The sequence below is a fragment of the Ceratotherium simum genome, chromosome 19 (assembly GCF_057802395.1).
Source record: "Ceratotherium simum simum isolate JZ-2026a chromosome 19, ASM5780239v1, whole genome shotgun sequence".
NCBI classification, from domain to species: Eukaryota; Metazoa; Chordata; class Mammalia; order Perissodactyla; family Rhinocerotidae; genus Ceratotherium; species Ceratotherium simum.
This window is the reverse complement of record NC_141918.1, coordinates 49218898-49235607: the sequence shown is the minus strand read 5'-3', so window position 1 is coordinate 49235607 and position 16710 is coordinate 49218898. Positions and strand designations below refer to the sequence as shown.

Below are 16710 nucleotides of genomic sequence, written 5' to 3'. Positions count from 1 at the left end.
CTGAGGCCTGAAGCTTGAGCAGTTTAGCGAGAGCTCTCTTTAAGAAAAAAGAAATTATGACTACAAGAGAGCCACAGACACGAAAACATTCCTGAACATGCAGGGAAGTTGGAGTGGAAAGAGATAGCAGTCTTATCTGATTGAGGTTAAAATATCTAACTTTTGCAAATTTTATAAAATCATATGACCACACAAAAATACCCCTAGGGTGCCTCCCAGGACCTTGGAAAGTGCCCACACGATTTGGGGAGGGGGCTTGAAGTTTCATTAGCTTCATGGTAAATCCACTTCTGAACATAGCTACTTCACACCTGCTCCACACCATCTTCATGATAAGAGAATAGTGCGCAGTACAATTAGAGCTTTTGTGACGCACAGGCCAGACCGTGGGAGAGTCCTCATCTCAACTAACCTGACGGTACATCCTTTGCAGTCACCTTCTTTTTCTCGGAAATTCCATAACCCTATAGGTTTGCTGTCAAAGTATGTTTCTCCCATACAGCCAGTGAACGTAATCACGCGCACAGCATCAGCCTTCTGCAGAGAGAAACATTATATTTGTTAGAATTTAGAATTTCACAAAAAGTCTTAGCGTACCCATGAGAGTTATGAGCAGCAGAATCTGGAGTAGTTATTATCCACTCTCTGATATTCTTGGTTGTGCACATATTCATCTTTTCACCATATTCTATCCTCACGGATCCTGGTTATCTTGTGCTATACCAGTTTATCACCATTAGTAAATAAACACTTCCTAGCTGCTGACTTGATGTGCTGTTGATCCTCTTTGAAATTCTATTTTTTTTTTTGTCCATAACATGGAATTATTAGGAGAATTAAATTAGGTAATTTATTTATGGTCCCACATCCAGTGCCTGGCAAGAGAAGGTGTTTAATAAACATTAGTGCTCCTTCACCATTAAAAACATTTCTCTCCAGAGATCATGAGAAGGGGTGTATACTGACTACACAAAGGGGAAAGAAAGCTGACATACAGATTACTCTTGTCAGTGCTGCCCCAATTTTTTAGTTCCTTTTACACCCAAGTGGTTTTCTAGTGCAAGAGAATGAAGGGAAAGAGTAAATTTGTAAGAAAAGAGACCACGTTGGTATTGTTCACTGGGATAGACAGAGCAGAGCCTGACATCTAACAGGGACTCAATAAACACTTGTTGAATGACAACCCTGGTGTCATTCTCACAGGGAAAGAGCTTAAGCATGATCTATAACACAGTCACAGGAGGGGCATGACCTGGTCCACTCTAGAGAACCTTGCTGTAATTTAGACAACTGTTTCTTTTGGCATTGACATATTACACATAAACACTATATTCTGGTGCCTATAACTTGAGAAATACTTTGCCAAAGCTAATCCACATTTATCTGAATAATCTGGGGGGAAAAGTAAATTGACATTTTTGGGTTTTAGAATGAATGTAGGAAGATGGTCGCTGAATACTTAGAAATTTGTAGTTATAACTTTAAGTTAAACTCATCAACAGGTCCATCTTCCTAGCGCTGTGATCAGGTAGTGCCCTGCTATGTAGACAGCGTTGATCAGACCCACGGGCATTTACAAGTCAGAACAGTCCTTGGGATTCTTGGTCATCAGTTGGAGCCTCTCTTAATTTTCCAGAGGTTGATCATCCTACTTGTGGATTCTACTGGCGTTTTGCTTTTCCTTCTTGCATCCTAAAACACTATACTTGGGATTTTTTCCTGCTCCTTTGAATTTTCATTAGCATGTTGATTTAGTTACTTGTTTTCAGCTTTTGGTTCATAGTCTGGTGTGGCAGGAGCCTTGAAACTCTTGGCCAAAATGATTAAGATGTTCTATAGATTTTATTCTGTCTTTTTCCCGGAGACTGGCATAAGGAAGTTGTTTTATGCCTAGTGACACCTGAATAATAAGAAGAATTATTTAAGATGCAATTTAAGGTGTGACTACCGTGTCTTAGGCATTTGTTATAAATTTTATGCACATAATCTCACTATTCCTTGTGGTAGTAAAGCATGTGTCTAGTAAAGTCTCTAAGAGTAGAGACTCTTGTGCCTGTTAACATGGGTTCAAATCCCAGCTCTGCCACTAACTGCTGTGTGACCTTGGTCAAGTCATTTAACTTCTCTCTTACTCAGATTCCTTAACTATAAAATGAGGAGGATATTATCCACCTTTTGGTGAAAATTAAATAAGTTAATTTATGTCAATTACTGAGAACATTACTTAGCACATAGTAAGGACTATATAAATGTTATAAAGATTTATTATTATTGTATTCTACAATATGCAAGCAAGGGAGATATTTTTATCTCCCTTTTCTAGTTGAGAAAACGGAAGCCCAAGGGGTTAAGTGACCTGCCTACAGTTATATTTTAGTAAGGGATAGAACAGTAAAGCCGACCTGGATTTAATTTCAAAATTCAGGTTTTTTGTACCATCCTGTTCTACTCCTATATTTATCTTTCTGGGGAGGAGAGAAAGTTGCAAGAGGACTATATATTACCATGTGCCATATGTAGTTATATGCGGTTCTGAGAAATGAGGATGATTTTAGTGTGTAGTTGTGGAATCAATTCCAATACTTTAGAGTCATACCTCGTACACAAAGCAAATAAAACAACCTCACTCTATATGAAGGTTGAGTTCTCATAAATTGGGGGTCACCCTGGCTTTTCACATTTTCTGACTAATCTCATCCCAGGATGATTCTGACAAGCCCAGGATTATCCATTGTATTTGGTTGTGCGCTTACATCTCACCCACAGGTCATTTTCCAACACCTAATTCCATTTAATCAACACGAGCTTCCTTAAAATGCAGGCACTTTGCAATTTGAAATGCACAAGGACCTGTCATGAAGCAATTATGAATATTAAGTACACGACTCTGTAAGAATGAGGAGAAGAGCAACTTGAAAACTTTAAAAATCAGATCAGGATTTGAAAGCTATGGCTTCTTTGATATTTCCCAAGGTATTCATAAATCTTTTAATTAGATGTGAGTTTGAACTTTATGGCACTTTATATCAATAAATCATAAATTGATTAAGAAAATTGGGCATATTTAAAAAGCACTTTGCTCTTGAGGCAACTAAAACAAGACTATCAAGAAACTGATGCCACAGATAAGGGCAAAATGACAACCGTTTAAGTAAATACACATCGACTTAAAAATATTGTGTTTCCAGATTGAATATTCAAGGAAGAAAATTCTTACTCAAAATAATTCATGTTTTCATAAACACAAAATGAGTAAAAAGTGGTCAAGTTTTTACAGAGCTTTATCATGCCTTGCCCCAAAGCAACCATGTCAGGAGCTGTCTACAGAGGTGAAATAAACAGGATGGGGAAGAACATATTACCTTCAGTTTCCCAGTCAAGCCCCCAACGAACAACATTGCATTTGCATCCACATCTAGAATTGTATACCCTGGAGGAGACACCGCATGGTATGTACTGGGCATAATGCTGGCTTTGGGTCCATCCAGCGCTCTTACAGAAATAGTTCCATTTCTCCCAGTTCTGCCAGGGAACATGTTGAAATGAAGTGGAAGAAAATACAGAAAATGAAATATGGATTATATTTCTGGAAATGTCAGATTTAAAAGGTATAAAATGTAGACACTTGCTTTGGAATATTTAAGCAATAACTGGCTATTTAGCTTCAAAAGTTCCAGAATCATTAAATTGCAAATCAAAACCCAGAGTCTGATCTTTGCTGGATGTTTACTGTCAGATTCAACCAGGACCAGTGATCAACATACTCTGATTCTGCGTGTGTCCATTGATATGAAATGACACAGAAGCAATTAGATGATGGAATTGTTCTTGGTTAAATGGAAAGCCTTTTCCATATTGCTTTGCAAAACAACTTACTATTTACCAATATATACTATTTAAACAAGTTTATATTACTTCATTTAGTATTTTGTCTAATTTAATTCAGCAAGTGAACCCCAAATGAGCTACCCTTCTGCATTATAAGCTGCACCATTTCTACTAAAATCCGTTGTTATATCTTGGACCCAAATTTGCTGAAGCAGTCTTCCTGGAATTGTGTGTCTTTTTTGTTTGCATACCAACTTTATGTATATCATATAATGTCTGGTCTTCAGAGTTGTATATACACATGTATAGAAGAATTTCACTTTTAAATTCAGTTAACAGAATTTCAAAAGCTATTACTATTTTATTTCATTTTCTTAAGTGATTGATTCCTTGAATTGTTAAATATGAAAATCTGGTCTCTCTTCTGAGACAAGCAGTCAAAACAGAACTTCAGCGTCATATTTCTCTCCCTGCTGTCTCATTTTGGTAATCTTTTTATCTTTGAGAGTGCCGTATTAACTGAAATACATGGAAACAATAGAATGATTTTACCAAATGAGGTTCTTCTTTAACAGAATGTCTCTCTTCTGATAGAAGAACAGTACTTTGTGAACATAAATGTTCTTAAACCTAGTAAAATAGTCAGTCCATCCCCCTCCGTCACACATGCAAGCACATTTTGTCTGTCAATGTCTCTCTCTCTCTCTCTCTCACACACACACACACTCACACACACACTTAGTGAAGATCTTAAAAGGGAACTGAAAATATTGCTTCTTATTAAGTTTTCTTTTAAATTTTTTATTATGGAAAAAATTAAACATACACAACCATGGAATGAAACTCTATGTATCTGTCACCTAGATTCAAAGATTACCAGATCTTCAAGTCTTCTTTACCCATCTCTGATCAATCTCATCTCTATCTCCAGGCCCTTAACCATACCTCTCAACTGTTAGCTGCTTTGGGTTTAGTAGAGAGTTGAAAATTAGGGAAAAAAAGAAGAGAAAATGAAGGGAAAGTATGGAGGACAGGAATGGGACAGGAAGTTATCTATTCACTGCTAGATGTTAATTGAATCAAAGCTTTAAAGATAGAATTAATCAATTTGCTGTTACTTCCCATTTTCAGTAGTGTGGACCTGATACATTACATATTCATGCCAGCCAGCATGTGTATCCTCCTTGTGCCTGCAGGCAAGGTTGCTATGCAGACTAGAAGAGGAGCTGTGCACACCAAAATCAGGCATCCATGGCAGCTCTTATGCTCTGGCTTGTGCTGAATACGGGCGAATCTCAGTACTTCTTCAGATGTGATAGGATGACCGAAAACAACTGAACCTCAAAATTCCCATGGGACAACCAGATGAGGAGTCCAAAGTGGACTGGTCACTCTGGACAATACCTTGAAGGTTTGTCAGTTCCTACAAAGATAACCATTCGCACACATTTATACACATACATAGAGTATATAAACATGTATACATACACACATAGCTACCTTCTTGAAATGGAAATAGGAATTTTCTTATAAACTAGGAAACTACTTCAAAATTCTGTCATTTGGTTATCTTAATCTTTATTGAGTTAGTTACCTTGATGCCTCGATACGGTACCAATATGAGTCATCAATGGTCAAATCTGGATATTCCACACGTCCAACTCCAGATCCAACATCCCAGAGGAAGCTTACCTTGCCTTTACGCATTTCTATAGCCAGAAAGTCGATCTAGTTCAGAGAAACACAAAGACAATAGAGTATCAGGTATAAAGCACCCAGCAGAGTTCTTTTCAACAGGTGCCATTCATAGATACGTGAAATAATTAGAAGGCTCACAATAAAAATTCCCAAAAGATATGATCCATTATTATGTATAATTAAGTAATATTTTATTACTGTATCTTGAAGGCAATACAAATGTCCATACTACTGATGCATATGTGTTAATTTAACCAATTCTAGTTAGGTTTAATTTTGAGACAAAGTCTTTTCTCACTCTGAAACTTATGGTAGAGAAAAAAGCAAATATTTGGATTCAAAATTCATTATTGTTTTCACCAAGGACACTGACATTTTTCAGGGTCCAGCTTTGATTTTTTTTTTACCCAAGGTGACCTAGAACTTCTCACCTAAATTGTAAGTATTGACTTATGCAATGAGTGGTCTATTGAAAAGTCTTATTCATTTTGGAAGGTCCTCATACACGCAAAGTCAACTGGTTCAAATGAAAGGAATTAGAATGTTTTGGGTGAGCTTTTGTACATACAACTTCTATTATTTCAGATTGAGTCACAAATTCAACATGAATCAGAAGAGTTTTCACTTGTAAGAAATTAGTACAACTTGCCATTTTCATTTAACATGAAAGTTCACTGTAATTTCTTAAACTGAAAAAAAGCTTTATTCCTCTTAGTTTTTCTTTGTAAACAGCTGGCTCTGAAAATATGATTCAAAATAAATGCTGGTATACTCCTAAATGAAAGCAGATGTGCCTAAATACTGCGAAAAGTTGTAAAAACCAAAAAACTTGGTGTTTTTCAGATCTGAAAGGCCACTTTACACAATTTTGGGACCATGTTATTGGATTCTACACATTTTCCCCACCACCAGGGTTAACCTTTGACTATACACACATGCTGCAGACCAAAGAAAAGCTGAATATTAGACTTACAAATTTGGCACTTCCAAGATAAAAAAGGAGATTGTCAGCAACAGCTGTCTTTACATTGACAACGATATTATTGTAGCTTCCTTTCTTGATTTCTGGCTTGTACGTTCGAATGCAGTCACCTCCGGAAGACACAGATACTTTGATCTCAAAGGAAAACAAGGTACAAAGAACCAAGACTAAATCTCTCAGAAAGTTCGAAGTAGCTCTCAAACAGCCACAAAGCCATCATCATGACTTCTTTGAAGTTATTTTTCTATCATCAAATAGTACCATTAAACGCCCATATGCAGACACATTATACTCATTAATGAAGGAACAGAAGAACAGCTTTCCACCAGCATTTTGACAACGAGCTGTTCCCAGCCCCACGTCTTGTTAGCACGCTAATATTTTTTGAAGCATGCAACTAACAAATTCTTAGCTTCATACTTTTCTCCTTTAGGAATATGGGAACATTTTCAAAAGATGATTTTACATGAACCTAATGGTAATGATCTTCATTAAGGTTGTTTGATGAAATTTTACAATTCAAATTACAGCAATTTTGGTTTCAAAGTAGAAAACCATTTTTCTTTTGGTTTTCAAAAGGAAATTACCTACCTTTCCATGTTTTCACAGCTAAAAGAGGCCAAATAGATTTTGTTCTAGAGGTTCTAACAATAAGAAGAATATTAATTATTCCACTTGGAACATACATTTCAGAATAAATTATACCTTTTTTTATTAAGTTGCCAGGAAATGAAACAAATAATTTCCAATGGCTATCACTACTAATGTATTCAACAGCTCCTTTTTCTTTTGACTACTACTTTAAAAATTACTACAAATTGCTAAGAAAGAAATTCCTATGTGAATAGAATCTGAAACTGTTCATAACAACTTTTACTTATATTTGGGGAGCCCTTCTTCAATCACTAATAACACTAGTTGATTACTTGATTTAATTTCCTTTGGTTTAGGTACATCAACAAAAGGGCACTTTAAGGACAGCAATGTTGTTGCCTGGATTCAGAGAGAAGCTGTTCCTTTGCCCCATGATAGTGCTCAAAGTAGGAGGCAGAGGCAGAAAGATGTACAACTTCTCTTTGCCACTGACTCAAGTGCCAGGCTTTAGGATACCTCTTGGCCCTCACTAGCAGTGAATTTCCATTTTCTCATTCCTTCTAGCACTTTGCGCTACTCAGATAGTTTTCACACTTGGAAGAAAACCAACTAGCATTATTGTTACCCTCACGAAAGAGCTGTGCAGATTCCAAACAAGATAGCCTAGGACACCAAACCAGTCTCCATATTACGGGGACACAAGATGGAGGCTCCGAGAGTCTAATTAGGTCGTGGGTGTAGGCAGCATGGGGACTGTTCTCCAAGGTGATATAGACTACATTGAGGTGGTGCTGGAAATTGGTTGGATTCAAAAGAGAAAGTTAAGGAGGGATTTTTGGCACTGACCAATAGTAAATTCATATATGTTTGAGAACTTCTGGAGATACAGCAGATCTGTTGCATCTCCTACAGACCCTGTGGAAGTCATGTATTTGCATAATGCTATTGTTTCCTCACCTAATCTACTGAGCAAATTGCCTCTCCATGCAGAGGAAATGGGCGCTGGAAGGAAACAGTGGCCCACCCTAATGGAGCCCTGTGTGGTGGCCTGGGGCTGGAATGATCCAGGAAGCCTACTGCTTAGGCTGCTTTCCCTGTCCCTGCCTTCCCCTAAGGGTGGGGCCCCGTGTGCCAACTGAGGGGCACAGCACTGGGGTCCACTCTGGTCCCCAGAGTGTTTGCTTTGTGTCCTGGGGAGAAAGTCTTCCTGGTCATGTGGTTTTCAGTCAAGAAGTTAGTTCTTTGCTCCACAAATGATGGAATTTCCCTCCTACATAAAGTGCTGAGTAGGTGGGTCAAAATGAATTGCAGAAAAACAGAACCAGGAAATGTACAACTTTTACCCTGGATGTTAATACTATAAAGCAGACGTGCAGTGGAGGTTGGCAGAGGGTGTTACATGACAGAGTGGCAGCTATACAAAGGCTTATCCAAGGGCTCCGAGATAAAAAGGATGAAGGAAAGCAGGAGAAAGACAACATAGTAGAGGGCAGGTAGGGGAAATGCAGTCTTCAGAGGGTTTTTGTGTGTGTGTGTGAGGAAGACTGGCCCTGGGCTAACATCCATGCCCATCTTCCTCTACTTTATATGGGACACCGCCACAGCATGGCTTAACAAGCGGAGCATTGGTGCGCACCCGGGATCGAACTGGAGAACCCCAGGCCAGCGCAGCGGAGCGCGCGCACTTAACCTCTTGCACCACCAGGCCAGCCCCCGCACCACCGGGCCGGCACCCCCAAGGCTTTTAATGTACAGGAAAAGGTGTAGGATATAGTGAGTTTTTAGAAATTTGCAGTGAACCAAAACTATCATCAGAGGGGACCTTGGCACTGAGCAAATTTAATATCAGAGGCAAGCTATAAGTGCCATTGACATCATAAGAAGATCAAAGAGAAGAAATCAAGGTCTGACTGGAATTCATGAGTAGAGCTGAGTAACCGATTGAGCTGTCTCTGGCAGGAAATCATATCCAAATTCCTGGTGAGGCTAGATTAGTAGTAAAAAGTAACTGTGTGTACACTTTGTTTTATCTTTATTTTATAAATGCTTTATTTGCTTGGCCACAGAGCCATATTATGGCTAGTTTAATTACAAATAACTTATTTTGTTTAAAGAACACAATGTAATAATACTCCTTGGTTGCTGTTTAGAGAAGAAATGACTGAATATGGGTGGAATGCAGGACCGTTTGGTCACAGGATGAGTTTCCGTCCTTGCTTAGGTGTATGTGGTAGAAATGATAGGGGATGACATGACTGGTGTGTTGGAACGGGGGTTGCCAAAGTGTAGAAGACAGAGCCCCAGTACTGAAGCCTAATTGAACTGATGAAACTCCATCTGAGAATTGAAAGTCTAAGAGCGTAGCCATTTTAAAATTAAGGGTATTTAACGTCACTAGGAGTTACAATTAATCTACTTTATAACACATTTTACATATCTAAAAAATATGGTTCTCTGAACAAAATGACATTGTTATACCCAATACGCCAGCAATTAATCTTGTAAAGTAACTTATTGCTCAACTCTTACACATTTATATAAAAAACCCACTGGATTTTCTTTTTTCTGGCTTATGGTTTTCAATACAACACCAGTACCTGAAAAATTCAGGCAGCCCAAACTGTTGGTAACCAGTCCATAGCTATTAATCTCTCTGTTTAGATACCTTGTGTTTTGATTTCCAATTATAGATATTTCTTTCAACTAACTTAAAACAGGTAAATCAAAGTACAGTCTTTATAAATTTCTCTGGAAGAAATCTCTAGGATATATCCCACTCATAAGAGAGGAGAAATTTCTGAAACACAAACATCCTCCTAGATATTTGGTTCTATCAATTATTGTTATTTCTAATGTGAACCCTTAGTAAGACTTCTAAATAAAAATCACTAAGCATTAGGTATCTCTAAGGCATTTCTCATACAACATCATTTACCAATTTATCATCAGGAACTCAATTAAACATTATTGAGGATCCCATTATTGTATCTATTGGATTTTCACTGCATTTTTTCATCCAGTAATTAGGTCATTCATTTAAAAAAGAGTATCAGAGGCAACAAACCAAAAGAAAGCTCCTTGAAAATAAATGTCTTTAATTCCTTGGTCACATTGAGTACGTGTTGGAGCCACATCCAGACACTCATGCCAGATTACAAATATGTTTGTAAATCAGGCAAATGCCATCTTCAATTAGTACAAAACTCATTTGAAAAAAATTTGGCTGCTTCCATATTCCTAACATCTTACAAAAAAATATGGCACTTAGTTGTAACTTCCATTTCCAAAAGTGATTGAAAATTTCCTTAAAAGGCATGGATAATGGTTACTTTTTCTAGCATTACTTTTATACCTTGCTTTCATTTCATATTTTGAGACAGGTTTTATATATTTACATGCCAGAATTTTATCTTTTTCCCCAGGGGGTAGGGGGTGGGGTGGAGAAGTGCTTACAACTGATGACTATATGGGCATATTTTTAGATTTCTTTACAATGAAGAAATAATAAAAATGTCCAGATTTCCCCACTTAATAACTAAGTCAGAAAATGTGGCTAAGTGTGTAGTTCACAAGAGAATTTTTACTATTACTGCTTCTCCAAACTTAACATTGCAAAATACAAGAGTGATATATCATATTCTTCTTTTCTCTTGCCACTCCTACAGTTGGGTCTCTTATTAAATTTGCTTCCTTCTTTCTAGTTTCTCTCATCTACTCCACAAACTACTTCCAGATTCATACTCAAAAAGCATACCTATGATTATATTACATCTCATGTTCAAAAACGTTCAGCTTCTCCTCCTGGCTTCCATTGACCTTTCCAGTTTAATGCCAACAATCTTGGCAAATTAGGCTGCTCTTTCATGAAATGACCCTCAAGCTTCTTTCTTTCTCTGCCTTGGCTCAAGCTCATCCCTCTTCTCAGAATGCTCTCCCTCATCACCCTCCCCTCCCACGTCCAGCACCGTCCTACTTCAAGGCCTGGCTCAAACCCTTCCCTTCAGGAAATCTTCCGGTCCCCACAAGAAGTGGTCTTTCCTTTCAGAACTTTAGAGCACTTCCCTTTGCTCATGCCATATAGCACACAATTCTGCATTATCTTAGAGTTACTTGTGCACATGTGTTTTTTCTTCTACTACATTATAAACTTTGAATAGAAGAACTCGTTTATCTTTGCGTACCTCACAGCAAGCAGCCTTGAACCTAGGAGATGCTTTTTCTACATTGGCTAAATCTTAGATGAAACTCCAAAACTTGGAGTAACATCTGACTTCTTTTTACCTTGTGCTTCACATCTACAATGATCATCTGTCATCACCCACCTACATGGTTTTCATATCGAACTCAATGTCTGTCTTCTCAACCCTATCTGCTTCTTTTACTTTGAGCTTATGTACATCATCTTTACTAATCTTTTTGTCATTTTCTAAATTTTTCTTCAGTAAGTCATGAATTCCTTTTCAAGGTTCCCCTTGAACTTATTGTCCTGGTCTTGTTTCGAGGTATCAGATATAATAAGGAGGAAAAAGGATGTACTGTCACTCGAGCATCGTATTCTTGGCCACTACTAAAAAATATATGAATTGATGGATTAAGAAAGGGCATTTCTGATCATTCTAGCTCCACAGTTGTTCAGAAAATGGAATTTTTTGAGATGGAAGACTTGGGTATCTAAAAAGATTTGAGTTTAAACCTGACAACACAAAAACTGTTATTTTTTTTCTTCTATTTCTGAAAATCATCATGGGATGACTTTATTAGGCTAGATGAAGTTTCACATTGACACTTAATTCTATCCTGGTTTAATAGGATGCTACCTTCTAGAAATCTCTGCTTCTATCTGAATAGTCTTCTAATTGGGTTAATAAAGAGCAAAATTTTGAGACCAGTGAGGTGTTTCCTATCCTCACTCCAAAAATTGAAAAAAGATTGTAGAAATTGTTTGTAACTAAAATATTTTTGTTGTTGCTTGTACTCAGACAACAGAATATATAGAAAATAATGGTTCCTCTTTGCCATTACTCCATATAACCTTGTTCATTCATTTCTGCTACAACCCCACTGGTTGGCCTTTTGTTTTTTTTTTTCCTGCTGAGGAAGATTCTCCCTGACCTAACATCTGTTGCCAATCTTCCTCTTTTTGCTTGAGGAAGATTCACCCTGAGCTAACATCTGTGCCAATCGTCCTCTATTTTGTATGTGGGTTGCCGCCACAACATGGCCACCAACAAGTGGCTCACGTCTGAGTCCAGGAACCTAACCCAGGCAGCCAAGCAGAGGGCACCGAACTTTACCATTAGGCCACAGGGCCAGCCCCTGGTTGGCCTTTTTTGCTTTCATCAAGGTCAAGGCACTCTCGTCCATGCCTTTTTAGTATACAATACGGTTTCCATTCTTGACATTTGAATTACTCTATTCAAACAATAAAACATATCAGAATTCCCATTTCTAAAACAATAAGTGGTGATTATTCTTCTCATGAAATGCCTTTTGAAATTCATGAAAAAAAAGTCTAACCTTCCACACCTCCCCCCCAACCCAAATAGCTTCAAGCTAAAGGAAAAGAAGCAGAAGTCATACAACTGGATACATTGGGGGAAGGCATTCCTTCTGGGAATAATATCAAAAATTACAATCAGTTACTGACACTGAAAATCAAGAGCTTACAGAATTGGCTTGTTTCCGTGCTTGGTTTATCAGTTCCTTTATCTCAGAGATGTTTTTCTTCAGGTTATCCTCAAGTTCCTTGATGGGTTTGAGTTTATCTATTAGCCGATCAGCTTCTTGTTCTAGATTTTTCACAGTGGCATCTGCATCTGCAACTGCATAGAATGAAATTAGCACATACCACACATACGCATATCATACACACACATACACACACGCACAGAAATGAAAATAGTAGTATGCTCAACTAAATAATTGAAAGGACTTCATCTTTCCACATGACAGAAGCAAGGCCAAGGCTGTTGAAGCAAAGTTTGTGATGGCAAATGGGAATATTTTAGTTGGGACTCAAGCAGGCCAGAGGAGGAGACGTTAGAGAAAGAGAGCCAACCCAGGCTTTGGGATTCAGGTGACAGTCAGCATGGAGGGTAAAGAATATGACGAACTCAATTCAATGCTCAATTTCTAGCTTCAGCCAAAAAGCTAACTTTTATAGAATAGAACTTCAGACAAAGAATCAAGGCAATGAAAGCGTCTTTAAAATGTCACCTAGTCTGTCCAAGTCAGAACCATATTTAAATCAGAGTTCCCAGACAAAATTGGTTTTCTTTCTTTTTCTCACTGCCTTTGCACATCTTAAAGAGAGAAGCTATCAAAATGTCTTCTGTAAAACATTTCAACGTTGAACAACCTTTAGACTGAAGGCCTGTTATATTTTAATTAAATCTTTCCTGCTGCAGTTCATTTTGATTTTGAAGAATACTTGATTATACCGCTCTCTGTATTAGGTTGAGCCATATTAAACTGCCATTTTTGTGGGTAAAAAAAAAAAAAGGATGAATATGGACAATTTCAAAAGGGTTTAACCCTAAAATAATTGAAGGTTATCACTGATCCATAGACTTTCAGCATGTGCTTTTCATAGAAGGGCAAATGATACATGGAAAAGCAATTATTCTATCTCTAGGATGCTAGCAGTCTTATCCAAATCATGTCATTTATTATCTGATTGAGCCTGTATTGTTCTGCTTTCTGTCATTGTGATCCTGATGAAAAAGTGAATCTGCTTAAGGTCCAAGGCTATTTGCCTTGCTAGACGACAGATGACCTCCTCTTTGGCTGACATTGGACCACTGAGAGCTAATCCTCAGAAATGAATCAAATGTGATCAGAAGGAAGGAAATTATTACTTTTAAATTAGGCTTAGAAGTATTTTGAACTCATGCTCGTAAATATGAGTTATATTGTTAGTGATGTTTAAAAAGAACATAGGTCTATTATTAACTTTAACTAATAGAGTTGCCAGGGCAAGAACTGAATATTTTCTTCCTGAAATGCAGGCTATTGGGGTCAAAGCCCTTGTTACATAATGGTACAGATATTCAACATAAACACAGTTACTTCTTGGTTTTGTACACTTTTAGTAAACCATTTGTCCATTTTCCCCTTCCTTTAAATCTCCAGTATTACTTTGATATTCTACAAATTATTCTAAAATTGAGGAAAAATGATTTAGATCTACATTCATGAGGAAAAGGACAAGGGGTTTAGCAAAGACTACTTAGGCTCAGGCAAATAACGGATCCTCTTCTAAAACTCCCAGAAGTTTTCTGTTTGTTTGTTTGTTTGTTTTGGTGAGGATGATGGGCCCTGAGCTAACACCTGTTGTCAATCTTCCTCTTTTTGCTTGAGGAAGATTATTCCTGAGCTAACGTCTGTGCTTATCCTCCTCTATTTTGTATGTGGGTCACCACCACAGCATGGCTTGATGAGTGGTGAAGGTCCACACCCGGGATCCGAACCTGTGAACCTGGGCCGCTGAAGCAGAGTGTGCGAACTTAACCACTTCGCCAGCAGACTGACCCCCAGAAGTTTTTATCAAATATTTCAAAATGGAATCTAGAGGTCCCCCCCTCCTCTCACTTTTGTCCCCTCCATCTTCTGAAGCAGTTTAAGTCACATATAAATTATCTTATTGAAGGTTTTAAAAATAGTCATCTGTGATAGTGAGTCTGATATTTTCTTATGCAGTAGTTTTGGGAAACTTCTGATTTTCTCCTATAAATCACTTCTGATGATATATTTTGATAACAAAGTTTTTCTAGAAAATTATCTATCTCTTTTAGGCTTTAAAATTTATTAGCACAGAGTTTTGCCAAGTATTTTCTAATGGGTTAAATTTCCTCCCTTATCTAGTTATAGCTCCTTTTAGAAATTTGCCTATTTGTGCTTGATTTTTCTTGATTAATTCCACCAAGCATCTAAAACTTTTTATTCTTATATTCCTGAAGATTAACCTCTTGAATTTATCAAGTCTATTAGTTTTCTGTCTTCTAATTCATTAATGTTTTTTTCATCTTCTTTCTTTTCATTAACTTTATTTTGTCTAGCTTATAGAGTTGATTGCCAATTTTAAATTGTTTATTTCAATACTTGTTTAGTAACATAATTGCACTCATTTTCCATTGAGGACAGTTTTGGTCCTATTTCTCAGGTTTTCTTAAGTTGGATTTTACTATTATTATTTTCTATTTTGGAGTGTTAGTTTTGAGTTTAAGCAATGAGATGTTTAAGAGAAAATATTTTTATGTCACAGTGATTGCTCATTTGTTAAGATCTAATTTTATCAACTTCAGTATGTGCTTCTCCAAATATAAATCTCTAGAAGTCAAGAATAATTACTCATAAGGAGGGGAACGTCAGCTTCAGGAGGGAAAAGCAACAACAAGCTAGATCTAATCTATTTTAATCTTACTGCAAAGAGGTCATTTGAATGTCAGTGGCTGCATTTGTGTTATCAGAAGCATCATAATTTAGTTCAATCTGTGGAGAAATTCAGTTTTCCATTTCTATGTAGGCATCATATAGATATTTCACTAATTTTTATAACACAGTTGAAAACATTTTATATCAAATACATGCATATACTAACTTTTCGTAAAGGAAGATTCCTTTTATACATTTAGCATTAATACTGTGACACTGGAAAGAACAGGTATGTAATGTTTAAAATAATACCCAAACTTGGTAACATGCAAAGCTGAGGCTTTTTGCAATAGGCAATCAAGCATAAAGTCGCTAAAAGGTATGCAAGTAAACATATACATACTGATTTCTGCAGGTAATTTCATACGGAAGTAAAACAAAAAGAAATTAGAAAATTCATGAGGAAATATTTTTTATAGATATTATAAAGTAGTGACTATCAAAAAATTGGCACTTTCACAATAGGTACTAACTACAAACACACCTTATTTTAAGTCAAACAAGTGTTATCAAATAAAAGTACACAAAAACATGTCATTTAGCCAGGTATTTTTCATATTAAAAGAAGTTTATTATAATGTTCCAATAAGATGCAAAACAGACCCAGTTTAATTAATTACAGATAATTAACTATCTCCTGATAGAGGATAGGATGAAAAAATTAGAGACAAATACTATGAAAAGGCCTCTATCAGTTGAGAATCAATCTGAAATTGAATGAAGTATCGTAAATTATAAAATAAGTAAAAGAGAGAGTGATATTTACTTTAACACTTATTTTCATTCATTTTGGGGGGCAAATATTGTGATTTGGCATGCATCTGAACCATTTATTCAGACAGAATCTTTGAACTACAGAGAGAAGCTATCTCTGGGCTTACAGAAGAAAAAATTAAAAAATGATTCTATCTCCTCTTTTTCTTCCTTGAGGAAATGGTGAGGAATAAATCCTTCTCTCTAGCTCTGAAGTGCACGGCATATGCATTTGTCCTCTTTGCTCATGAAGGAATCAGGTTAATAGTGTCTATCATTTCACAGCATCATTAGCATTTGATTGGAGGCAACAGTGTGGGCTGAAATCAGGCTCCACTCTCCAATGAATAGCATCCGGATTATATAGTACATAACGTCAATAATAGTGTTTTTGTTATTGAACTCTGCAAACATTTTGATAT

The 16710-nt window shown here is 36.9% G+C and overlaps 1 protein-coding gene across 1 annotated transcript in view; it reads right to left on the bottom strand.

Moving 5' to 3' along the window:
- The window catches only part of LAMA2 (laminin subunit alpha 2), a 575531-nt gene that overhangs the window by 51848 nt on the left and 506973 nt on the right, over positions 1-16710 (bottom strand). The window contains exons 44-48 of the mRNA XM_087444077.1: positions 12770-12924; positions 6500-6643; positions 5423-5556; positions 3363-3522; positions 413-537 (exon numbers count right to left, since the gene is read on the bottom strand). Coding sequence (XP_087300203.1) covers positions 413-537; positions 3363-3522; positions 5423-5556; positions 6500-6643; positions 12770-12924 — 718 coding nt within the window. The remainder of the gene's footprint in view (positions 1-412; positions 538-3362; positions 3523-5422; positions 5557-6499; positions 6644-12769; positions 12925-16710) is intronic.